This window comes from Contarinia nasturtii, unplaced genomic scaffold (assembly GCF_009176525.2).
Source record: "Contarinia nasturtii isolate CC-2019 unplaced genomic scaffold, AAFC_CNas_1.1 Cnas_scaffold_2110, whole genome shotgun sequence".
NCBI classification, from domain to species: Eukaryota; Metazoa; Arthropoda; class Insecta; order Diptera; family Cecidomyiidae; genus Contarinia; species Contarinia nasturtii.
This window is the reverse complement of record NW_022199440.1, coordinates 4520-31289: the sequence shown is the minus strand read 5'-3', so window position 1 is coordinate 31289 and position 26770 is coordinate 4520. Positions and strand designations below refer to the sequence as shown.

Genomic DNA, 26770 nt, shown 5'->3' with positions numbered 1-26770 from the left:
ACTAGAAACTTCGTTGTAGTTACCTTCGCATGTGTTACAGTTTCAATGTATACAACTAGAATGAGTAAATATGATACGATTGTGTGCAAATGATTAAGCTGTCATTTGATTCAAAAGTGATGGAATCATTTCAAGAAGATGGCGTTGGATTAATTCTGACATGTAGTGCATGTTTATTTCTCATATTTAAATATTTGTAAGAAAGCAGTTAAATTCTCAATTATATTCAATTATTTTTCGTTTTTATTCGTTTTACAAAATATTTTTTTTTGGTGAAAAACTTCATTTACTCTCAAAATACTAAAAATCCATGGAAACGTTCGGATCTAACATTTATAATTTATTTATTCGCTAACATTTATTAATTTTTTCAAGAAAAATTATCAAAATTACATTTTCGGTAGAAAAATCTCGGCCATGCAACAGCGTGCACTACCACCTCCGCTTTTTTCGATCGCCTGAAGATTTGAGTAAATAATTTCCGTATAATTTTCAATTGTTTGAATTTGTTTTGACGTCAAACATTGATAGGCGCATTCACTCATCACCAAAAATTGTTTGCCTTCGTCATTCTTCACTTCAAGCATATTGCCGGCAAAGCAATTTACTTGGCCTTCGCTTATCTCGATAATTTCTCTGTGAGAGTCCGTAAGTGTTTTTTCTACCAATTCTCTTTCTAATTTGCTATCAATTGAATCCAAACAGATAACCGCAAAACCGCTTGCCACACACATAATAACATTGGTATGATAAATGGGCAGTCTTTGTCCATTGATACTTTGAAACGAGTGAAATACAATCGGCTGATAACCGAATTGCGAACACCATTTCATGAAAATTTCTTCACTCAAACGTAATGAGATGGCACCGTACGCGATTCTATTCACACGGTCCAGAATCATCGAACCGGTTCCTTCCAAAAATTTATTTTCCGACTCGAAAATGGAGTAGTCTTTTATGGCGGATATATGAAAACCTTCTTCGGTTAACCGCTCCAATATATCCATTCTTCGCTCTAGTCTTCGATTTTCGGCAAACATTGGGTACAAAATTATGGTCCCATCTTCATGAAAACTCACCCAATTGTTCGGAAAAATCGAATCCGGAGTATGAGGCACCAAAGTATCTTTCACAGTGATTACATTGACTCCTTTGGCTTTAAGCTTTTTTACGAACGCTGTAAATTCCTGTAAGGCTTTGGTTTGAGTTTCTGCCGATTCATCATTCACTTGAAAGTAGTTATTCACCGCCGTTTGAACATTAAATCTGAATGCAATGGGTTCTATCATTAAAATAGAATTTGTTGATTGCGACATATTTGAAATTAAACGGGAAACATCGATTTTATTCATGAAAAATAAACTGTGCTTTTGTGTGGATCGTACTATTCGTTATTAACAACTCGAATCTGAGGAGAAATGATTGAAAAATTGTTTTATTGCCAAATTGAAAGAATCTGTAATCTTTAGCAAAAATTTTGTACTTAATGAATGAACGAACTATTTTATTGAAGATTATAATATATACTGAAGGTATGCTAAAGATTTATTTATATATATACTTTTTGAATTTGTACACAATGTAGTTCAATCAATTCACTCAATCTAATTTGAATGTATTATGATCAGTTCAGTTTCACAGTAAACAGTATGCATTGACAATAAGTCACAAACTGATTATAAATGATATTGAGAGCGTCTAATTAAACAAAAAAAATCTTATCAACGCTTACCTAGGCGTGTCCTTGAACTTAATATCAGTTTCTAATTCATTGTTGTTGATAGCCGTCGACTCAACTTTCAGCGTTTCGTACGTTTCTTCGTTAATTTTGTGTTAATAATCACCTTCAAGATTCAGCTGTGATAGCCTCTCTCTCATTTTCAACTACTAATAAAAACGTAGATGAACGGCAAGTCTGTTAACATCATTTGACTAAAAACAACATTATAGCATCGGGTCCATCGGTTGAATCTTGAATAAGTTATTCAGATTAACTAATCAAATTTTCATTATTTGTATAATCAAATGTGATGCATTTTATTGAATACTTTTATGAACGCGTCATCATGTTGATTGAGAGGCGCATGTATGACTAGGGTGACTCAAAAATTAGAATGTTTTTTATTCATGAAAATGTCGATGTTTAGTATAGATTTTTTCAAGTTTTTGTCCAAAAAGCACAACATTTGTATGGAAAGTATATCGAAAATACATTTTATCTCAAGACTTATATTTGATTTTCGTGTGCCAAAAAATCCAGCCACTGAGTGCTTACAGAGTTGTGATAGAAAATAGAACAATTTCAAAAATCACTCAAATGAATCTTTTGTGTAAGCTTAAAAGTGGCCTTGCAAAGTTTGGGTGACACAATTGGACAAAATATGACTCGAAAATGACAAAACCGAACCTGAAAACTTGAAAAATAAAAAAAAAATCTATTTTTGGAGCCACCCTAGAGTATGACTCGGAAACTTATCTATATTTGTATAAAATAAAAAATAATCTTTGATAATTTATGACTATTTGAATTTTTGGTAGTTGTTATTGTTGTCAAATTGCCACAGATAAACATTTTTTTTGGAATTGAATTGTTTATTTATTGGGTCACATGTATTCTTCCAAATGATATTATGTGAATTCGTAAACTTATTTCTATAAAATTGGGTTCGATTTGGGTAAAATGAAAGTAATTCAAATTTGTCCATTAATAATACAAAAGATTCCAAATTTGATTAGGTTTCCAATTAAGACATTATCATTGACATCGTTGTTCATGCCCAAGGATACAATGCTAATTTGGCTTTCAAAACATTTGATTATACGTAACGTAATTTGTGAACCAATCTATGCATTACAAATGACTTTAAAATAGAATAATTGTCATTCTGGTTCTTTCGATGACACAAATTATTAAATTCAAACTTTTGGTATCACTAAAATCACTAAAAAGCAAAAAAACGCCGCCCGTATAATCTAAAGTAAAAAATACGAAAAAAATAGTTGGAGAACGAGATAAAGAAATGAAAAAGAGAAATAGAATTACCCTTTTAAGAAATTCTCGAGTGCAATGTGTGTTCCTGAATCCTTGAATGTAAACTGGTTTTTGGGCAACTATCTGTATCGATTGCAGCATTTTCTGTCGTTTCAATGGCAATTCATACCAAGGACATTCGTAGATCGTATCAGAAATCTCTCCAAAACTTGAAGTTACCTCATCGCCAAAGGAACATATTACTACCATATACATCACCGAAAATGAAAGCGCGCAAATCGAATGCATTGCATTTGAGAGAATTGACGTTTGGAATGCCTATTAAATTCAAATATTCTTCAGCAATATTTCCAACTTTATGAATTCTTTTAAATCAAAAACAAAAACTCAGTCCGAGAATGGAGTCACAAAGGAATGTTGATGACATAGTGAAATAGGTCATAACTATAGCACCAAACGCAATGAGAAATCGATCTGAGAGCCTGAAACAAAAAATAAATTATTATCAATCATAGCGCAATTTTGCAGTGAAATTTGAACTACTTTATGCCATCCGCATGTAGTTGTGTGACGACATTTAATTCACCATGTTGACGTGAACTAATTAAACATGCTTTGATATCCGAAGCAATTGTTTCGAATAAAGTACAGAATCCAGCGAATAGTTGAATAAAATTGATTGCCAATAAAGTGAGAGTCTTGCTCCATAAATATTGTACACAAATTGCCGTTAAATATCCAAACGGATAATTTCTCCAATTCCATGGAAAACTAATGAAATTACCGTTAATTATAATTATATGTGTTTGCAAAATGGTTGGAGTTTTGAAACCAATTTACCTTGACACGTAAAACAGTTTTAATGAATCGGTCGGATTATTTGTTGTGTAATATTTGTAGAGGGATAAAATGGCAGTTGGTAGCGAATAGAGATGATCACATACAAAGAAACTATACCAAAATATTTTCGCCAATTTTTCTATTTTTCCAAGGTTTTCCACATAAATTGAGTGAACAATTGAGTGCTGATACCCTGCAGAATGTAAAATGTACATTTTATAATCAGTTATAAATCATATTATGAGCGGAAATGTGAGAGAAAATGGAGAAGAAATATTTTGGACATTGTGTAAGTGATTTGTTGATACCAGAGGTTGCAACGGGATCCCAAATCAAACGCCCGGGCGATCATGGCCCGAGCTCGACCCGGAAAGGATTCTGGGTCAGGAGGCATTCGGGTATTTTTTTGGTTACAGTCGGACTCGGGTTCCGGCAAGAACGGACCTCGATCTGATTTTTCCATCCACTTGCGACTTTCGGTTGATACCAAACAAATTTTTCCATTAAAAAAAAAATCAAATTTATTGCTCTTCACTATACGCCATGATTTTTTTTTTTGAAATTTCCACGCACCCATGAGTTTTCGGAAAATTTTGAAATTAAACATCTGGATTGCCTGAAGCTATACCATATTTTCACGTCTCAAAGTTTTCTTCTCTTTTCCCGATTTCCGCAGAATTGAAATATTTTATCCTTAAAATCTAAACAAAATCAGTTTTACTTGTTGTAATTAGTTTTTCCATATCACCAATAAAGTTCTTTAGTTCCGTTCTCTTCCAAAGTAGAATTGTGTACAATATAATGATGAATAAAACGTAGCACACCAAAACTAAGCACTCAAGATATTCAGTGAAAGTCGTAGCATATAATAGCGAATATAACAAGCTGCTATATAACGAAATCATGATTACAAACACAAAGCAGACGTGAATACAATTAATCGATGATTTATATTTTCGAAGACTGAATGGCAACATATGTTCAGGCACTGCTATTGCACCCGAAATCACTAGCTTTTCTTTCGCGGTCGCTAAAATGTTCATTTTAATTTTTCGAAAAATTCGAACTTTTCAGATTCACTAAAATCACAACGCTTAGGTATAATTTTTTCAAAATATTTGTTGATGCATATTTACAATAAACACGATCTGCATAGCATCAAATACTTTTGTAAACTATTTTATTTGTCGAATGAATTCCTCTTCGTTGATGTCAGTACACATGCATAAAATAAACGCCAAATGAATAATGTATATTTGAGGGATAATTCGTTATTTTAAACCATGTAAATGCCTATGTAATTTACATATAAACGAGTGAGACTCAAACATGTGCTTCTTCTTCAAAACAATACAAACACACTAACTCACAAACATCAAAAGTATACGCCATAACAGCAGTGCAAACACAAATACATGCGCAGTGCGCACGCTACTCAGCTTTGTTTCTGTGATGAATACTTATTGACTTCTGCTGTACATGTGATGCTTGTGTATGTATTGTTTTGAAGAAGAAGCACATGTTTGAGTCTCACTCATCTCCGCCCCTTGATTTAAAGGGATTATTCCTCATTTCATATTTATTGGTAAGTAATATTGTTGGAAGGTCTGAATGTAATGAAACTCACAATTTAATATTAGTGGCAAGCTACTTCACATTTTAATATCGAAAGCTTTTTTTATTATTACAAAAAATCAGTAAAACTCAACGATTCATTCCTTGTGTTTTTATTTAAATCAAGTCCAAAAGAGATATCAGATCGGAATAGCTTTAATCTATAATCGAAAAAGAGACACAATTCAACTTATTCGTGTTTAAAGTAATAGATATTGTCGCGGCAATTAACACTAATTATATATATATATATAAATTTAACTAGGTATATTGTACACATGATCATTTTTTGAGATTATTTTTATGATGAAGTATTATTTTGAAGAAAGCAGGAGCTAGATTTAATTATACCAGTTACATACTCTGAAAATTGCTTAAAATGTCCATAATCCATCTGAGTCCGCTTAATTTCCGTGTTCTATTTGATGAGTGTACATGCCGACATACAATTACATTTATTACGAAACATTTCGCCCTTTTGGTTAGTAAAAAGGTGCCTTTGGGTCAATTTTATACAGTTTGTTCGTAATCCACCACATATACGTGTGTTTTTATCCCCTGTGAAGTGAAACAATTCTATTTTCAAATCAAATCGAACATAACAAGTGCACATCGAAACATACTTGGCATCGAAAAATTTACGCATCAAACAATCCTCTTCACAGTTGATTTGCGAATAAATTCTGAAGAAAGCCAATTGGCGCTCCGATTGATAGAAACATTTTCGTTGATCAGACATGTAGCGCCGAATGTTGTGTGACGTTGTTGTCAATTCGGGTTTTATATGAATATAGGTCATTTCCGAATGTTGTAGTTGAATGTAGTTGTGTGAAACCTTCACCCCATCACCAGGTGTGGTTAAAATTACTTTTACTTCTCCGAAAAATTGGCTGAATTTATCGTCGATGTCGTTTTTATTAATTTTAAAGTACAATAAAAGCTTATCATTTGATTTGCGAAATGGATATTCTCCTCCACTAAACGTTTTTGTATATCCGGTATCCAAGGTCTATTGCGACACATTGGGATTGTATTTAATGAACATCATTTCTGAAGCTACTTCAATCAAAACAGTTAAGAAATATAAATAATTTCATTCCGCAATTTTAAGAATAAAAAAATGGTTGATCAAACATTGTACTGAGATATTTGGAGTCAGCAAATATGGTTCTGTTGATTACGAAGTGTCAAAAATATGTCAGTACTTTGTCCGATTTAGAGCAATAAGGTGAACATACTGATCGGTGTATATCTCATGTGAATTCAAAGCGTTGAATGTGAAACAGATCACTTCCTCCGTCAAAAGCGGAACCAATATTCTGGAGCAAGGAACAACACTTTCTTTCCAAGTGCAGAACAAAATTGATTGATCAAGATTATTAGCAATTTGTTTAATTGTGTGATAGATGAAGTCATTCGCAGAATCACCGTCGAATGTAATTCCCTTGGACGCAAGGGGACAAATGTGTGCATTCAATTTAGATTTTCTGTATAAAATCAAATTAAACTGATTAAGTCCTGAGAAAACAAAGGATTCTTCACAATTTCTTACTGAATGTCAGATAAATTCGAAATCGAATTAATGGCCATTGTTACATCAATTTTCTCCCTTGTGGTCTTCGCTGCCGGGCAAAAAGTGATCGTTGGAAATGGAATATCATTAAGATCTTTAATCGTTTCCTTTATTTCGACCGGATTCTCTTGCCATCTAACCCATTTAATGTGAATCATTGATCCACACAACCAAAGTGAAACACTAATGGCAATCAGCCACAAACATCTTTAGATTAAAAGGAAAAACATCGTTATGAATAAAAAATTTGAGCAAATAATTTAGAAAAGAGCCAACTTTCACTCCAATGTAACCCTGCTTTGGTTAAATATTTCAGGCCGTTGATGTTAGAGTTTAAACAAAAGTCTCTGTAAAATATCCGAAGTATTCGAAGAAAATGACGCATTCCATTTACCTGTTTGATAAAAAATAAAGTTGAGTTATGAACTTATGAACTAAATTTATTAAATTAAAAATTACGACATAATATAATAGACAAAATATTACGGCCTAATATTTGGAACGTTGAATTTTGCCAATTGTCGTCTTTTCCTGTCTTTGAATGATAAGAAGTAGAATGGGTAGTAGATAAACTATTTGTTGAACATTGTGTATTTTATTGTTACTATTTACCCCGTCATTTTAGATTTGACTACTTTTACTTGACTATCATTAATCTTTACACTCGACATTTCAAAATCGTAATCAATAGATTTACATCCTGGCAAGCAATTACAATTCATTGATTTTGTCCATGCAGATTTAAAACATTTAAAATTAGCTGGACCACAGATTTTTGTATCGTTATCCCCTGTGAAATGAAAAGAATGGATATGTAAACAATTACTCTATACACTTCTCAGTTGATCAATGATCAATCATAGATGATGACGGAAAATTTTCAGGGGGGAGGGTGGTGATGGAAAAATTCCGTAGAGGGTCCCTGGAAAAATCCATGGGGGTCATTGACGATATCAAAAATTTGTATGAAATGAAGATAAAATCGTTTTTTTGCTCTTCATTTTTTTGGTGAAAAACCCTAGCAAATCGAAAGATTTTTAAAAGGTCCTCATTTCCAAAATTGTTGAGGGTTCCTGAAATATTTTAGAGGGGGGAACTCCATGTTGGTTCCTTATATTAATACAAAAAGTTGGTTAACAACTTTCAAACACTTAAAATTTGTGTCTTAAAATTCCATTCATTTAAGATAAAAATTTATAAACTTACAAGATTCATATTTTGTATTTTCACTCTGAATCAATTAAGTTCTTCCTTCTCAATAAAATATTATTATAACATACAACACATCTTCTAAATATGAGTTGTATCACTAGAGTGTAGGTAGTAATCAGGTAGGTGTTGATAGTAATCAAAAGGGAAAACTATTTGCTTTAATAGAAAAAACCGTAATAAATAAAGAGGCTTAAGTACGCAAGCTGACTTTTCCGCATGGCAATGAAATTTTGGGAATAAACTGAAATTATGGTCTATGTTTGGTTGCAGTAACTCAAATCACAGTGAAAACTTGTGAATATTATTTTCTTGGCAATATAAATAGTCTCATAAAGTTTAAAAAAATTTCAATCAAAAATATAGTTACCCCCATACAAAATTTTCGATTTTTGGCTCATAAACGAAAGTTTTGTGTGGGAGGTATCCTTAATATTCATTGAAATTTTTTTAAACTCTCGGAATGTAATTTTCTTGTGGAAAATAACATCATATTCTAGTTTCTCCTGCCAAAAAAAACCCACTACAAATTCTTTCAGAGTTCAAATTGGAAGAATATGATTTCAAGGAATTTTTCTCATAAGTGCCTCTTCAGAGTCCAAGTTTTACACCGATCAACCAATGTTGCTGAAAATTTGACCCAGCCTATTCCTTGTAGACCCAAATCATCAAATCATTGCGATCTCTAATACAGAATTCAGGTATGTTTGCCTTCACCTTAAAAAGTGTGGTCCCTAATGCATACAAATTCGAATTGTGGTTACAATTTTTAAAAAACGGAAGGAACTTCAAACAATTCCAGGCACCAGTGTCGTAGAATAGTGAAACTTTTGACAGAGTGGTGACAGCCTCCCAAACTTATATTGCAATTCACATCTTTGCTATAATGTCATCTCTACCTTACTAGTTTCGATTTTTTCTAGTTTCGTTTCCGTTGCACTCTCCGGTGGCGCTGATTCGTACATGACCATAGTTTCTTTATAATGAGATATGCCTGAGCCGACATTAGCCAAGTCCGATAGTTCTCTCTTCCCTTCGATTTTGGGAAATTCGGTACATGTTATCATCGCGACCAAAAAATATTCACATTCGGACAAAAAAAACCTATTTCCCTTCAAAAAACGAATAGAAACTATTTTTTTAAAATTCGATTATGAAAAACTCTTCGCTTGCATGATAAAAACGTTCAAACAATCTTGTAATTCAATTCGCACTCAAATTTATTTTGTTAAATAAATAAAAGCTCCGTTATTTGTAACAACTGGCCTCAATTGCATTTAAATCGATTTGCCTTCCAATTTATTTTCTAGATGCAGCTTTTGAGTTGACTCATTTCTCATATCGATTGATTGCCATTAAACTTGATATATTTTCTTGATAGAGTGTGTCAAATTAAAATTTAGGCTCCGCCTCCCTGATTTTTATACTTTAATTATTCGATATCTCCATCGCGATTTAAATCAAAAACATTGCATTCTCCAATGAATTTTGAGCACATTCGAATCACATGATTTTCGTAGATCATTTTTTTTTATAAAACCAGACAAGTCATATGTTTCTTAACACAATTTCAGTTTAATTTCGAAGAGACTTGGCGGCCAATATAAAAATCCATTTAGTGCATTTTTGAATAGAAGAAGAATAACTCGACGAAATCTTTGCATAAAATTCCATTTTTATTCGATATGTCTTTATTATTCACCCCGAAAAGGCATTTAACAATTTTGGGAATTTTTCCGGTGGCCGAAAAACATTTTCCGGCAATATTTCGTGAATTTCGTTTGGCATTTAATTTTGTTCACATTCTCTTTGTTGTGCTTACGTTGATTTGGTATTCTTTTTCGGTGCTGATTTTTCCATTTTTAAAAGCAAATACATTCGATGAATATTCCGAAAGCTTTCTATTTTGTTCTGTCACAGTATTACGCACTGTTTTGTATATCATTCTAATTTTAGAAAAGGTGCTTCTATCTGCTTTAATGGATGAACTGACCGAAATCGTTGAGAAAAGTGAGCGAAATTTATTAGTTATTAGTTAAATGGTGTCTCGTTTTTAATCATTGCCAACCTTTAAGTCATTGGGAGCTAAAGATGTCAACGAACCTCCAAATCCTGGTTCGAGTTCCTTCGTTATGTAATTAATGAATTTTATTTTTGTTTTCGGTTCGTTTAATGTTTAACTTAACGTTCTGTAGAGTCAAATTTTTTTTTTGGGTTCGTTCCTTTTGAAATTCTTAGATTCATTGTCGGTTCTGTCGCTCAATCGAATGAACGAACTCGAACTAAAAACGAACATGAACGTTCGTTGACACAATTTTTGTTAGCTTCCATTATAAAATCTTTGAGTAACTTGGGTCTAACCATATACCCAATAAACGTTCTCACTTCCCAAAATGCATGAATGCAGGAAGCGCCAAAATTGAAATTCGCATAATTTATGGCGAGCAAATTGAAAAATCCGAAAAAATCGTGAAAACATTTTGGACATGGGCTGTTATATTGGGTGCACTTGCAGTAATTCCAAAGGCTCTGGCATCGATTCATGGATATTTTGCCACCTATTCAATTGATGCATTTCAATTGATAATGCCGATTGTGTGAGTAGTTTTGTTTGCAGGGTTTGTTCCTCTGCGAAGGAGAAACGGCGAGGAGGTAAATGAGGAGGATGAGCGCGCAGAGAAGAATCCACCTCCCCAAGTGAGGAGGAAAATGTTTTCAACCAAAAAGATATTTTTGTGTTTAAAAAATCTTTTTGATCCACTTCAGCGCTGTCCTCCTCGATTGCCTCCTCACCATAACACTTCCTCAGACGAGCAATCCCGGCCATGGGAAAAAAGTTTTATTGTTTTATGAATTTATTGCACCTCAGATTACCATGGACCTGGACCAATATATGGGATTACATTATAATAACGAGTTTGGTGGCTGCTTGGTTCTATAGCGGTCTTTTTGTAACTGTTGCTGCGATGGAAATTTTTGCTGGATTTTCTACATTAATCAGTGCATTCATATTGGACATCAAACAGAGCTTGAAAGACTTTAATAACTCTATCGTATGCGCTCGTGAAAAATTTAGTGCCAAAGAGCGTATCGATATTTGTGAAAATCTTTGTGAAATCCTTGAATTTCATGCCACTGCAAAACAGTTGAATATAGTTTTGTTTTTTTTTCTTATTCACAAATTTATACCAATTTTTCTGCTATTCAACAGATTTACTGATCGCTTTTCGACTACCTATAGTTCCATCATAACGTCCTTTGTTTGTTCGTCCAATATATCAATCTGTGCATCACTGCTCAGTTTGAATTCGGTATGTTTTGAATTGTGATAGAAAGAGAAACATTTTCCGAACATTTGCACTCAACGAATATTTGTTTCGTTTTCATAGGCAGTTGAAACGCATAGATTCGCCGATATTATACGCATGGGAGTTGGTGTCAATTATGTATTACTTTACATTTCACTGTTCTGTTTTTTCGGAGACCAAGTCTCAAATGGCTTTGAAGAAATAAATGACACAATTTATCAATGCTCTTGGGAAGCATTTCCAATTGAATTGCAAAGACTTCTACCCATTATGATGATGAATGCCCAAAAACCAATTTACATTCATGGCAAAATGAATATTCAATGCACTCGCGAGATGTTTAAAATGGTAATATTAGTCCCATTGACAGAGAAACACCTTATTATTCATCATTTCTTTTTTTACAGATTGTAAATCGTGCATATTCTTACTTTTCTATGTTGCGCGGTGCTAGTCATTAATTTTTATTATGATTATTTTAAACTTTTTATCTTGAAAATTATTTTAATTAGAGTAGAAAACAGCACCGAAATGTATACCAATCACTTATTTGATAAATAGTGAATTGCATAATTGCAATGTCACCTAAACAGCTAGCCTTTTGAAAAGCTACAGCATTTGCTTGCAAATGCACATACACGAACCAATTAATTCGATTCTATCCACCAATTTTGGATTGATAACTAGGGGATATCCATGCGAATTAGAATTAGCACATTAGCAAAAAATAGGGAAATTTACATGAAGAAAATAGCAAAATTAGCAATAAATAGCAGAATTAGCACTGTACACGTATATACTTTAGTAAGCATTTATTCTTGAATATATTGAAATAATTAATTAAAATAAAATTCACAAAACAAACGAATTGAATAGTATTGAACTAAAATGTATCAAAATATGTAGTTTAATACGCTTTTTCTCATTTTTAAATAAAAAATATATTCAATGGCACGTAACCAAGCACGTTTCATCTGTATTAACTACAATTTACGAATTGCAATCGGAAATGTAGATTTGATGACAGATTTCTTACTGAAAACGTATAGGCTAGTGCCTGCTTCAAATATACACGTTGAAAGTGTCAACTTGAAACATTTACGTAAACACATTTCAGTTATTCGATCATGCTGTCAATCTGACGTATGCAATATTTTTGACGTACTAGAGAAATTAGCAAAAAATAGCAGTATTAGAACAAACTAGTAGAAATACTAGCAGAATTAGTGAAAAATAGAGAGAAATAGCGTTTATTATTATAAATTATTCGATCTGCAATTCACGGTTATCCCCTAGATTGATAATAAATCAATGTTAATTATTAGAAGCAGGTCGCCAAATGAACATTGTTACATTTATTGAGTGAAGCAAATTATAATATATAATTAGCTATTGGTGGACAGGACATGCACATTGCACATTGCACAAATGGTACCTTATTAGAGAAACTATTTGTATTCTTTCAATATTTCAATTATTTTAAATTGTTAGCACAAGCGTTTTGAATAAAATAAATTATTATCTTACAACATTGGTTGAATTTTTTGAATTGATTAATTGTATATTTGAGGCAACAGAATACATGATGCATTGAGATTTGTGCAAAAATTGAAAAGATTTTCGTTTTTTTACTTTTGATGGTGATTGATAAGATACAATCAGGATTTTATATTCTTTAAATGAGACAATAAAACACAAAAGTAAATAAATGAAACGGTCATTGGAATGTTGCTTTGTCATCGAATGATAAACGTTATCAATTCGCGCCTGACAAGCAAAACACAGTATCAGTCAATATTTATGTATATCAATGGCAACCGTCTAATTATCCATATAATTACACAAATTGTACAATTTGGTGTCCTTCAAATAATTTCCGGTTTTGTATTGCGTTTTCGACCTTGGATAAAATATTTGTAAGAGATGTGTTAAATACTTCCAAAATGATTAAATAGTGGCCTTTTCGAGCATCTGCTAAGGAATTACTATAAAAATCCGAGAATTAATGTGATTAGTTTTGAGCTGAATCATGGAATCGGAAAGAATCAAAATTTCAACAGTTCAATTTATTGCATTAAATTAACATTTGTTGTAAGTTAAACCGTTTGCCATATGCGCGATTTGATTGATTTCAATTTTATCTTGAAATTTCTGGAAACATTTAAATGCAAAGGACGATCATGTGAAAGAGAAATCGATTTTGATAAAATTCCCACTGGCTGATGAACAACCAACCACACTCAACAATGCTTTTGATAAAGAAGTAGAAATTTATAGTGAAATTTTACCCTTGTTAAACATTTAGTTGAGCAAATTAAATGGCAGTAAGCAATTGTTACTTGAATGTTTTGCTAATTGGTACTGCTCCCGTTCGATAACGTACGATTTTCCGTTATTTTCAGGCGTTTGTTCGAATAAGTCAATTTTAATGGAAGATTTGTCGAATAACGGATACAGTACAGCGTGTGAAGGGCGCCGATTTAATTTGTTCGAAGCAAAAGAAATTCTAAAGAAAGCGGCAACATTTCATGCAATATGTGCTATTTGTACAAGAAAATCAACCGAATCGATTTGAGCGTTTTAAGCACGGTATTTACTATGTAGTTCATATAGGGTTTTATCGGTGCCACACATATGATTTTTTATTTTGCTCAGGTCTTATCAATCGTTACGAAAAATCGAAACACTTAAACTTCTTTTACCTTTCAAATTTCGATGCATTTGCCGAGATGATTTGAGCCTTACCTGAATTTAGGCATTTGACAGAGAAATTACAAATATTTCGTTCGAAGCTGATTGAAAATGTGCTTGATGTTTTTGAATCAGACCCGAATCATTTTACCACTTTGGTGCATGGAGACTTGTGAACAAATAATATTTTATTGCAGCGCGTAGATGATAGCGATAATGCTCCAATCAGAAATGTCATACTAATCGATTTTCAGTTCTCTTGATGGTCATCACCAGCCATTGATCTACGATATTTCTTTAGCACTTCACTTCTAGATGATATTCGATTCGAGAGAATCGATGAATTGCTCATGTTCTATCATGGTGAATTGATACTCCGTCTCAAGCAATTAAAATATCAGAAACATATTCCAACATTCAAAGAATTTCATCAGCAGTTTTTATCAAAGAGTCTTGTGGGTGTGTCTTTTTGAATCCCAAAATTTGGATTAATATTATTCCTTCTTAACCACTCAAACTTATAATTTTCTGCACATTTCAAGGTTTAATTGCATCATGCATGTTACAAGCACTGAATAAATCAATTTTTGAAGGGATTTATTATGAAGAGCTGATGTCCATCGGAAAACCGCGTAAAAGAGTTAAACGTCGCATAAATATGCCAAATGGCGAACCGAAGTTCATAGAATTAGTGAGGAAACTCGTGCCAATTTATGAGCAACTGGGTGTCTTTGATTGAAGGATTTTTATTGAAGATAAATGCAAAATAATTTCCCATTATGCACAAGGTGTGCGCGGAAAGGTAAAACACTTTAATTTGATATCAGACAGTGACCGGTTCGCGCATATTTCTATGCCTGATAGCTATGCTAAGCATAGCGGAGACGCAAGCCGCAACGCACCCGTCACCATTCGATTCGAGCTATATTGTATGCGCACGGTCGTCTGCATAAACGAACATGTGCATTGTTCATATAGAGTGAACGGCCATGCGTCGGTTGCGTTTGCGGCTATGCTTGGCATATCTATGCTACCTAGCGTATTTAGGCAAGCATAGAATTATGCACGAACCGGTCACTGATATCAGATTGTGAACGTGGTCAACAAATGGGTGGTGATGTAATCAATTTACCAGTGAAATAAAACCAAGATATAATGTTCAGTGTCATAAAAATAAAGTTTATTTCAAATGCCAAATTCAATATTATCTAAGTATTGTTGGGTTCATCATTTTTAAATTAAATCGATTAATCAAATGCTATTAGTATATTTACAATTGTTTGCAACTGCCATTTTGAACGGGCTCGAAACACAAATTGAGTGATAATAAACGTGAATTTTGATCTATTTATAATACATTTTTCATTAATGAGATTCAGTTGAAACTAGTGGCAGTGATCTTTTAAATCTCAAAACTCTGATTAACAGATTAACAATGAGAATGTTGGGAACAAAGTAATTCTTTAAATTATGCAGCTGAATTGGTGTTATTTAGGACGGTGATTTCATTTTTTGTCGATTATTATTTGGTTTATTCAAGAGAATAATGTATGTGAATCAATTTTTCGATGTACTTGGACTTCCAGTCGGTGATCGAACCGGGATCTCACTTCCAGATGGTGTTTGTGCTGTGACTGTTTGAGTTCCGGACGGCTGTAATGATTGAACAAAAAATTAAATATCATCATATTTTTCGTGAAAATTTACTTTCAGTAAAAAGTTTATTTTACCGTTGCTGCCGTTGCTGCCGTTGCTGCGTTTGACAAATTCTGTCTTAAATTCGCTTCCGGATTGTTCATCAGCTCTAAAAATAGAAAAATACGGACATATGTCAAAATTGTTTCAAATATTTCGTACGAAAAAAATCACATTACTTCGTTTTTGGTTGTCAATATATCGAGATGCTTGTAGCATTGCACCTAAAATCGAATTTAAAAATATCATATTATATTGGATGTAACAAATTCAAATACTTATCAAAAATTTAACATTTATATTACTACAAAAATACTCACAATCGACAAAAGTGCGATCCATGGCCGTAATGCGATAATGTCTGCGAATGTGATCATTTAGGACCTGTGATTGACTATAATACAAACCGTTACGAACAATAAAATTTCGCACACGACACGGATCATTGGCAACAATATTGGCAAAAGATTGATCTATAAATGAAATTCGGTTGGTCATTGAAAATAGAGTTAAGAAAACTGAAATATCAATATTCTACGTACCATATGTGCCATCAGGATTTGATTCACCGTCTGAATCATCCGAACCTGATACATTCAAAAATTGACGATTGGTGTCGGAGTCGGTGTAGATTTTGGGATGTTTCCGTGCTATAAAATCATTCAACAAAATATATAAAAAGATTTCTTTCCCAATTGGAATATGATATGAGTTACTTACGCCTTCTTACAGGACGCTTCACGCTATCATTTTCAATCATTCTTTTTGCTCGCGTTGCAAGTTCTATAATAAAAAAAAAAAAACAATTTCAATTTCAAGAAATATTTTCAAAGACAGGAAAAATTTGCACCCCAGGAGCTCATATCGACATTTGAATCAAAGCGAAATATAGTTTTTTTAAACAGCTTTTGCGTAGGTTACATCAACAAATTATTATTATTATATACTTACTATTAAATTCGTCCCTCTGTAGGCCTGGAAACTTGTTTGCAACTAATTCGTAAGTTGCGTTTCTTCTGGATGTAATTCCATTTTTAAATAAATAGTCTTCGACAATATGATAGTTCCATCTACGAATGGTTGATGACGATGAGTTAGATTGACTGCTCTCTTTTTCTGCACATGCTTCGGTATTATCAATTGACAAATCAACGATCGTTGTATTATTAGGTTGAACACTTTCCATCATACCATTCGCTATCCCGTTTATCACTGTATTATTTCGTATGCCAACACCATTCGCAAGAGTGGCTTGTGATTCATTTCCGAGTGTTACTCCAAGTGATGCTGGTACCTTGTTGAGATCAATGTTATTTATGATGCCCACAAACGATGCGAATCCTTCAAGCGTATCATCGTCTGGGAATTCATGCAATGGCGTTGTATTTGGCGTCGACTGATGTTCATTTCGATTTGATGTCGATCCATTCTGTTGTTCAGCGTCAGCTGAGTTGATTTCATTCTGTTGATTTGATCGTTTCGAACTCTTTGTTTCTTTGGACGTCACATCAATTACCGCCGATTCTGAGTGAGAGTAACAAAATACATGACCAAACTGATATTTTCACACACCACAATTGAAAATCTTACCAGAAGTTGACTCCGGTGCTGTTTTCACTGTCGAACGTAGTTCATTCTTCCGTTTCTTCTTCGAGTTGTCATTCGATGTCGATGCGTCAGCAATTTTTCTCTTTCGTTGGTTCATCTCCACTCGCTTTACCTCCTCCCGATTGGCTTGATTGCTTACAGTTTTTGGAGATGCTATGGCATTTTCAATTGTCACATTATAATCGTAATCTATAAGTTTATTTGGTCCATCGACGTTTATCACCAGCATATCTTCTTCTTCATTCGATGTTTCAATTGGGTTGTCAATGCTAATTCCATTCTCGTTTCGCTCGATTCCACTCATAATAGTCGCTTGAGACTCGTTGAGTTGAGACACGAATGGTTGACATATGGTTTCATTGTTTGATACGCCATAAAATGGCTTAGAAGACGGCCAATTGAGGGCTGTATTTACTTCTTGATTTGTTGTTGGCGCAATTGGGTCAGTCTGCTGGCAATTATGCGATTGATTTATTTCAGTCTCACCGCTTGCATCGGTTGTTGTCTTTTTGTTGGTTGGCTCGGGATTGAATTGCACTTCCAAGATAAATCCTTCATACACTTGAACGACTCTATGTAGACAAAAATGACCAAATGAGCGTTTTGTTGATGTTTGTTTATGAATTCAGGTGGAAAAGCAATGAAAATTCTATCAAATGGCAAAAAAAATGGTTTTCTTACTGAGCATTCGTTGTGCGTAGAAAGTATTCCTTAAACTTGTCGTCAAACACCATTCCGCTGCACTCGAAATCATCTTTCACCAATTGCAGCGTTTTCTCCGTAGCAACTTGAGTATTCGTCCAGTAGTTGGATAGAATCTGTCGCCAATTTCCGATCATTTTTCCTAAAAATATACAGAAATTCAGGGCAATCCATTAAATTTCGCTATCAAATCATCACACATCGATTTTGTGCCAACCGAAAGCAAATTTTATGTAAAAACACAAGTCAATTAACGCAGAGAGACTAATGTGTTGGTGTTGTGACTATTTTTTTCTCGGTATATTTTACCGTTATGGAGAAATGACTTCTATCGACCAATCGAAGAATATCTCTGCATAAAATGACTTATTTTTGTACACAGATCCACCGAAAGATCAATTTAAAATGAGATTCTCTTTGGATGTGTTTTTTTTCCCATGATTTGATTGCCAATTGATTGCTTACCCAAAAGTGAGGTTGTTCGTCCAGGTCTCTGGCGCTCTGGCTGTACGCAACGATTTCTGATTGAATTATTATCTTTCCGATTGCACAATTTACAATGGGTTGAATGATGGTTGGTTATTAATACTCTTGGATTTGATCAATGATATTCCGGTAGTTTTTCCGATAATAAAATACATAAAATAACATGCACAGAGCGTATACATACACAATAGCCGGCTGATACAAAAAAACACACAAAAATGACGCATCATTCCACAAACGTCAAACTATGCTTTTCTATGGTCTACACTCAATGCACAATCGATACGACTCTCCACATCGCCTATTAAGTACGGTTGAGTACGTTCAAGCGGTGTTTTCAAATTTATATTCGTAATTTGAATGTTTCTATGAATTTTTTCTGTCTTAATGTGACAGTATAATTACTTTGATAAACTCCAACTCAAGGAATAGATGCGTCTTGTATTTTCGATATTTTCTATCAATGAACGAATTTTATCAGATTTCAATCGAATGCCAAATTTAATTCAAGCAACAAGACATCTCTGTCTCTATTTCTGCCTCTGTGTAGTGTGTACGACATGCTCGTTTGATTTGTGCATAAAAGTAGCAAAATTTGACTCAATATTTCTTCGTAGAAATATCTTACCTTTCCACGCATGGACGTTTCACTTCATCATTGACAATAAACTCGTATAAAGCACTACGATATGTTGCAATCGTGATTGATTGACAATTTTCGTTTTTTATCAAATTAGTTAGTAATTTGATATTACAAACATTTGTGTGATAAGCAACTATTAATATTGATGATCGTATGCCAAACGATATTTGAGCTGGTACTGAATTGATAAGACAAATAGTTGCTCTTTCGTTTCAAAATCTCAATGCCGCTGTATGCTAGATCCTTGACAAAAAAAAATCACATTTACTCTTAATAACAGCTGTTCAGTTCTTATTTAACAATGAAATGTGAAATACAAATGAATTTATTTTGTAGCTTCGTTTTATTCTTTGAAAGAACCCGTCATTTTACATAATAATTTTCTTTGATTTTTTTATTTCTCTATTCATTTCAATTAGAATACAATCCATTGTAACATTTCCGATCTTATTTTTTGTGCTTCATACAAATAATGACTTTTCGATTCGAATAAAGAGAAAAAGTTTACATGGCATGTGATGTAATCAGATGCCTTACATTTAAATTGTCTCTCGACATTTAACAATAGTGAAATAACTGTTCGGTTTGTAACATAAATCATTTGGTTTTGATCTGATGACGTTTTTGATGCCATTTCAAATGAGATTTTGTGACGAATCGTTTTGGGCAATGAGAGCAACGGAATGGTTTGTCTCCGGTATGAAGGCGCATATGTGTGACTAAGTGTCCTTTGTTCAATGTGGCATATTTGCACAAATAACATTCAAATCGTCGTTGATTACAATTTTTCTCGTGCGTCTCATTTTCCCATTTCACCGCAAATCCTTGTCGACAAATCGAGCAATGGAATGGGAATTGATTTGCGTGAGTTCTCATGTGCCTTGTGTGAACACCCTTTTGAGCAAATCCTTTTGCACAAATTTTGCATTTAAAGGGCAATTCACCGGTATGAATGCGCATATGTGTGACTAAGTGTGTTTTGTATAATGTAGCATATTTGCACACGTAACATTCAAATCGCCGTTGATCACAATTTTTCTCGTGCGTCTCCTTTTCCCATTTCACCGCGAATCCTTGTCGACAAATCGAGCAATGGAATGGAAATTGATTTGCGTGAGTTCGCATGTGCGTTTTCAGAGCATCTTTACGAGTAAATCCTTTTACACAAATTTTGCATTCAAATGGTTTCTCGCCAGTGTGAATGCGTCTATGTATTATCAGATGTGACGGACGTGTAGTCACATAATTACAAAACTCACATTTTGTTTTAGATTTCCCATTTGATGTCGATCCATTCAGTTGTACACCAACTGATTTGGTTTCATTCCGTTGTACTTTCTTTGATTGTTTCGAACTCTTTGTTTCTCCCATTGACGCCACATCAATCAGTGTTGATTCTGTGTGATAATAGCGAAATTTATGACTAAACTGAAAAAGATTCACATCTCACAATCGAAAATCTTACCTGAAAGTGGTTCAATCTTCCGTTTCTTCTTCGAATTGTCATTCGATGTCGTTTCGCTAGCAATTTTTCTCTTTCGTTGGTTCGCCTTCACTTGCTTTACGTCCTTTCGATTGGCTTGATTGCTTGCCTTTTCTGGAGGTACTTCGGCATTTTCAATTATTAAATCAACAACTGGTAGATTATTTGGTCGATCGACGTGTATCACCTCCAGTTCTGAGGCATTCGTTACAATAATGTCGTCACTTTCACTGATGGCTGAATCTGGTTGAACGTTTGTCTTTGTTACTCCATTGACAGCTGTGCTATTTCGTATATCATCTTCACTAATGCCAATTTTATCCGTGAGAGTGACTTGAGGCTCGTCAAATTCTACGGACATCATGTCGTTGCCGAGTATTACTCCAAGCGGAGCTGTGACTAGGATGTGTGCTTGAGATAATTCATGAAATGTTGTTATGACTGGCATTGATTGATGTTCATTCACGCCAGGAAGATTGGCTCCGTCATTTAATTCTGGCGCCACCGATGATGCAATCAAATCGACGGTTGGCTGCATAGAAATGCTCTGTGCTTGACTATCAATTGCTATTTCTTTATTCGAAGCTTGGATTGGATTGTCACTGCCAATTTCGTTTCCATTCAGGCTATTTTCATTTAAAGCATTCGCTTGAATTACGTTGACTTGAGCGAAAAATGATTCACTGCCGAGCATCTCTCGGACCGATGCTGTGTCATTGTTCTCATCAATGTTGTTGCTCACAAACGACACAAATCGTTGAAGTGTTTCATCGCCTGGGAATTGTATTGCAGATAATTCATGGATTGGGGTCAAAGCTGACATTGCTTGATGTTCATTTATACAATTATTCATTTCTAGGCAATGGGTGACTCCATTTGTCTCTGGATCTACCCCTTGTACAATCGGATCGGTTGGATGCACAGAATTTTGATAAGCCATTGTCAGTATTTTGTTCGATGTTTCGATTGGATTATCCCTGTCAATTTCGTTTCCATTCAGACCATTTTCACTCAGAATAGTCGCTTGAGACTCGTTGAGTTGAACGGTCGAAATTGGTTGGTTGCCAATCATTGCTTCGATCGATTCAGTGGCATTTTTCGGATCGATGTTTTCATCCACAAATGTGGAATGTACTTGGAACGTTTTATTGTTCGGCACGCGTTCTTCAGATCCATTTGTTTCATCATAAAAGGGTGTTAAAAATGGCAAATTTCGTGGCCGATCGCCGAGTGCATTTACCTCTTGACTTATTGTTGGTAGAATTGAGTCAGTCTGCTGGCAATTATGCGATTGATTTATTTCAGTCTCACCGCTTGCATCGGTGGTTGTCTTTTTGTTGGTTGGCTCGGGATTGAATTGAACTTCCAAGATGAATCCTTCATACACTTGAACGACTCTATGTAGACAAAAATGACCAAACGAGCGTTTTGTTGATGTTTGCTTATGAATTCAGGTGAAAAAGCAATGAAAATTATATCAAATAACAAATAAGAATGGTTTCTTTACCGAGCATTCGTTGTACGTAGAAAGTATTCCTTAAACTTGTCGTCAAACACCATTCCGCTGCACTCGAAATCATCTTTCACCGATTGCAGCGTTTTCTCCGTCGCAACTTGAGTATTCGTCCAGTAGTTGGATAAAGTCTGGCGCCAATTTCCAATCATTTTTCCTGAAAATATACAAAAATTCAGGAAAATCCATTAAATTTCGCTACCAAATCATCACACATCGATTTTTTGCCAACCGAAAGCAAATTTTGTGTATAAACAAAAGCCAATTAACGCAGAGAGACTCAAGTAACACATCTGTGTTGGTGTTGTGACTATTTCGTTCTCGGTATATTTTACCGTTATAGAGAAATGACCTCTATAGATCAATCGAACAAAATCTCTGCATAAAATGACTTCTTTTTGTACACAGACCCAAACAATACCAACATCAAATGCCATTCTCTTTGTATTTCGGTATTTTTTGTTCCCATTGCCAATATTTGATTGCCGACTGATTGCTTACCCAAATGTGAGGTTATTCCTCTAGATCTCTGGCGTTTGTGACAATTTTTGATGAAATTTCACACTTTATCTTTGTGATTGCACAATTCGCAATTAATGAGTTGAATGCAGTATATCCTCTTGGATTTGATCAATGATATTCCGGACGTTTATTTGATAAAAAATACATAAAATAACAAAACATAGACAGATCGTACACAATAGCTGATTTGTTGATACACAAAAACACACAGAAATGACATGGTATTCCACAAACGTCAAACGGTGCTTTGCTGTGGTCTACACTCAATGCAAAGTCGATGCGACTCTCCACATCGCTAATTGAGTACGGTTAAGTACGTGCGAGCAGAATTTTCAAATGTATGTCGTTAATTTGAATTTTTCTATGGGATTTTTCACTTTCAATGTGCACTTTAGCAATGTGAATACATTACTAAATTCAAACTTGAGGAATAGCTATTCCTCCTATAGATACCTCTTGAGTTTTTTACATTTTCTATCAAAGAACGAATTTACTTCAAATTTTATTTGAATAACACCTGCCAAATTCAAGTAACTAGAGATCCTCGTCTCTGTTTCTGCCACGATGACGTGACGACGTACACCTATATTTACTCTCAATAATGACTTTTTATTTCCTTTTAACAATGAAATGAGAAAGCGAAATGAGTTTATTTTGTTGCTTCATTTTATTCATTGTATGAACACGTCAGTTTACATAATTATTTTCTTTGAATTTTTTATTTCTCTATTCGGTACAAGTATATTTAATTTCAATTAAAATACAATCAATTGTAACATTTCCGATCTTATTTTCTGTGCTTCATACAAATAATGACTTTTAGATTCGAATAAAGAGAAAAAGTTTACATGGCATGTGATGTAATCAGAAGCCTTACATTTAAATTGTCTCTAGACATTTAACAACAGTAAAAAACTGTTCGGTTTGTAACATAAATCATTTGATTTTATTTGATGATTTTTTTGGTGTCTATTAAAATAAGATTTATCACTGAATCGTTTTGAGCAATGAGAGCAACGGAATGGTTTGTCTCCGGTATGAAGGCGCATATGTGTGACTAAGTGTCCTTTGTTCAATGTGGCATATTTGCACAAATAACATTCAAATCGCCGTTGATTACAATTTTTCTCGTGCGTCTCCTTCGCCCATTTCACTGCGAATCCTTGTTGACAAATCGAGCAATGGAACGGAAATTGATTTGCGTGAGTTCTCATGTGCTTTGTGTGATCACCCTTCTGAGGAAATCCTTTTGCACAAATTTTGCATTTAAAGGGCAATTCACCGGTATGAATGTGCAAATGTCTGACTAAGTGTGTTTTGTATAATGTAGCATATTTGCACAAATAACATTCAAATCGCCGTTGATTACAATTTTTCTCGTGCGTCTCCTTTTCCCATTTCACCGCGAATCCTTGTCGACAAATCGAGCAATGGAATGGAAATTGATTTGCGTGAGTTCGCATGTGCGTTTTCAGAACATATGTACTAGTAAATCCTTTCGCACAAATTTTGCATATAAATGGTTTCTCGCCAGTGTGAATGCGTCTATGTACTATCAACTGTGACGGATAGGCCACATAATTACAAAATTCACATTTTGTGTTGGATTTTCCGTTTGATGTCGATCCTTTCTGATGTTCAGCGTCGGTTGATTTGGTTTCATTCCGTTGATTTGGCGGAACATGTACTCCCTTTGATTGTTTCGAACTCTTTCTTCCTTTTGACGTCACATCAATGAACGGCGATTCTGTGTGCGAGTAACAAAATTCATAACTAAACTGAAATTTTCACACCCCACAATCGAAATTCTTACCTGAAGTCGACTCCGGAATGGTTTTCTGTGTCAAACGCGGTTCAATCTTCCGTTTTTTCTTTGAATTCCCATTCAATGTCGATGTCTCAGCAATTTTTCTCTTTCGTTGATTCGTCTTCACTTGATTTTTCCCCTTCTGATTGTTTACCTTTTGTGCTTTAACATTTTCAATTGTCAAATCAACAACCGGTAGATTATTTGGTCGATCGGCGTGTATCGTCTCCAATTCTGAGGCATTCGTTACAATAATTTCGTCATATTCACTGATGGCTGGATCTGGTTGATCGTTTGTCATCACTCCCTTCGACATTCCATTGACCGCTATGCTATTTCGCATGTCATCTTCACTCATGCCATTTCCATTCGTAAGAGTGGCTTGGGGCTCGTCAAATTTTGCGGACATTGATTCGTTGCCGAGTGTTGCTCCAAGCGATGCTCTGACATTGTTCTCACCAATGTTTTTGCTCACAATCGATGCAAATCGTTGAATTGTTTCATCGCCTGGGATTTGTATTACAGATATTTCATGGAATGTGGTTGTATTTGCCATTGATTGAGGTTCATTCATATCGCTTCCTTGGTCGACTCCATTTGCTTCTGGCGCTACCGTCGGTATAATCATGTCAGTGGTTGGCCGTCTAGAAGTGCTCGGCCCTTGGTTACCCATTGTCGTTCCTTCACTCGATGTTTCAATTTCAATAGCAATTTCGTTGCCAATCATTGCTTCGATCGATTCAGTGACATTGTTCGGATCAATGTTGTTGTCCAAAAACGATGTGAACGGTTGAAACGTGTCATTTCTTAGCTCACCATAAAATGGTGTAGACGATGGTAATGTGTGTGGCCAATTGGTGACTACATTCACCTCCTGGTTTATTGTTGATGTGATTGGATCAGTGACTGTCTGATGGCAGTTATTCGATACATTGCTTGCTGTCCCACCGCTTGCATCAGTGTTCGTCTTTTTGTCCGCCGATCCGTGATTTCGAGCACGAACTGCAATGAATTGCTCTTCGAATTTGGCATTCCTGAGACACCGTTCATACGCTTGGGCGACACTGTGGAAAAGAATAAAACATTCACGCAGTTGATCAAACGATTACAATTTGATATTGAAAATGCAATGGAAACAATTTAAAATTCAGAACAACATCTTCTCACCGATCATTGGTCTCTCGCAAAAAGTATTCCTTGAAATTGTCGTCAAAGGAGAGTCCACTGCATCGAAAATCACCTTTCAAAAATTGCAGCGTTGCCTCCGTGTCTTGCTGAGTGTTCGTCCAATAGTTGGCCAGAGTGCGTTGCCAATTTCCAATCATGGTTTCTGAAAATACATGAATATTCACGAAAATCCATTAGATTTCCATAGAAAGTTGTGACATACTAAGATAGTAAATGTTGCACAGAAAAAAGTCAATTGATGCAAAAAAGTGTTAGTGTTGTGACTAATCCGTTCACCATAAGTTTTAGCGCTATAATGAGTTGAGCACTTTGAACCAAACGTAAAATCCTCTTGACGCTTAAAATGAACTTATTTGTACAAAAATCCAACAGAAACCCATTATAAAATGACATTCTCATTGATTTCATAGCCAAAATTTTATTGCCAACTGATTGCTTACCCAAATGTGAGGTTATTGACCTTGGTCTAAGGTCTATAGCGTTCTCTCCTGAAAACGATTGATTTTATTGAGTTTTACCCTTTATTTTTGTGATGTACAACTTTCAATAACGACTAATCAGTTGAATGGAATATGTCCTCTTGGATTTGATCAAATAAATGATATTCTGGTCGTTTTTTTATAAAAAAATACATAAAATAACAACACATAGACAGATCGTACACAATAGCCGATTTTTTGATACACAAAAACACAAAGAAATGACATGGCATATTTCACAAACGTCAACCTGTGCTTTGCTGTGGTCTACATTCGATGCGACCATCGATGCGACTCTCCACATCACCAATTGAGTACGGTTGAGTACGTGCGATCGGTATTTTCAAATTCATATAAGTATTAAGTAATTTGATTTTTTCTATGGGATTTTTCTATCCCAATGTGCAAAGTGGTAAT

The 26770-nt window shown here is 34.5% G+C and overlaps 4 protein-coding genes across 6 annotated transcripts; all 4 read right to left on the bottom strand.

The window, feature by feature from the left end:
* Nucleotides 1–296: 296 nt before the first annotated feature.
* On the bottom strand, nucleotides 297–1665 carry LOC116347809. Of its 2 annotated transcripts, none has more exons than XM_031778542.1 (2): nucleotides 1562–1665; nucleotides 297–1408 (listed from the first exon to the last, which is right to left on the bottom strand). In XM_031778542.1, exon 2 carries the CDS (start codon nucleotides 1350–1352, stop codon nucleotides 390–392), a length of 963 nt encoding a protein of 320 aa, XP_031634402.1. In that variant the 5' UTR covers nucleotides 1353–1408; nucleotides 1562–1665; the 3' UTR covers nucleotides 297–389. The 2 variants fall into 2 exon arrangements, with proteins under 2 accessions (XP_031634402.1, XP_031634403.1); XM_031778543.1 differs by having other exon boundaries at nucleotides 1484–1586.
* Nucleotides 1666–15428: 13763 nt separating this feature from the next.
* Nucleotides 15429–18938, bottom strand: LOC116347804. Of its 2 annotated transcripts, none has more exons than XM_031778535.1 (10): nucleotides 18698–18938; nucleotides 18212–18374; nucleotides 17513–18102; nucleotides 16874–17446; nucleotides 16643–16705; nucleotides 16465–16572; nucleotides 16243–16395; nucleotides 16102–16146; nucleotides 15958–16031; nucleotides 15429–15880 (listed from the first exon to the last, which is right to left on the bottom strand). In XM_031778535.1, exons 2-10 carry the CDS (start codon nucleotides 18367–18369, stop codon nucleotides 15785–15787), a joined length of 1860 nt encoding a protein of 619 aa, XP_031634395.1. In that variant the 5' UTR covers nucleotides 18370–18374; nucleotides 18698–18938; the 3' UTR covers nucleotides 15429–15784. The 2 variants fall into 2 exon arrangements, with proteins under 2 accessions (XP_031634395.1, XP_031634396.1); XM_031778536.1 differs by having other exon boundaries at nucleotides 15967–16031.
* Nucleotides 18939–19725: 787 nt separating this feature from the next.
* LOC116347810 lies at nucleotides 19726–23066 on the bottom strand. Its single transcript, XM_031778544.1, has 4 exons — nucleotides 22859–23066; nucleotides 22352–22514; nucleotides 20827–22241; nucleotides 19726–20758 (listed from the first exon to the last, which is right to left on the bottom strand). The coding sequence occupies exons 2-4, from the start codon at nucleotides 22507–22509 to the stop codon at nucleotides 19959–19961; spliced, it is 2373 nt and encodes a 790-aa protein (XP_031634404.1). The 5' UTR covers nucleotides 22510–22514; nucleotides 22859–23066; the 3' UTR covers nucleotides 19726–19958.
* A 504-nt stretch (nucleotides 23067–23570) lies between these two features.
* Nucleotides 23571–26550, bottom strand: LOC116347811 (zinc finger protein 34-like). The gene is made up of 4 exons (XM_031778545.1): nucleotides 26315–26550; nucleotides 25854–26016; nucleotides 24693–25750; nucleotides 23571–24626 (listed from the first exon to the last, which is right to left on the bottom strand). Exons 2-4 carry the CDS (start codon nucleotides 26009–26011, stop codon nucleotides 23770–23772), a joined length of 2073 nt encoding a protein of 690 aa, XP_031634405.1. The 5' UTR covers nucleotides 26012–26016; nucleotides 26315–26550; the 3' UTR covers nucleotides 23571–23769.
* Nucleotides 26551–26770: the final 220 nt, after the last annotated feature.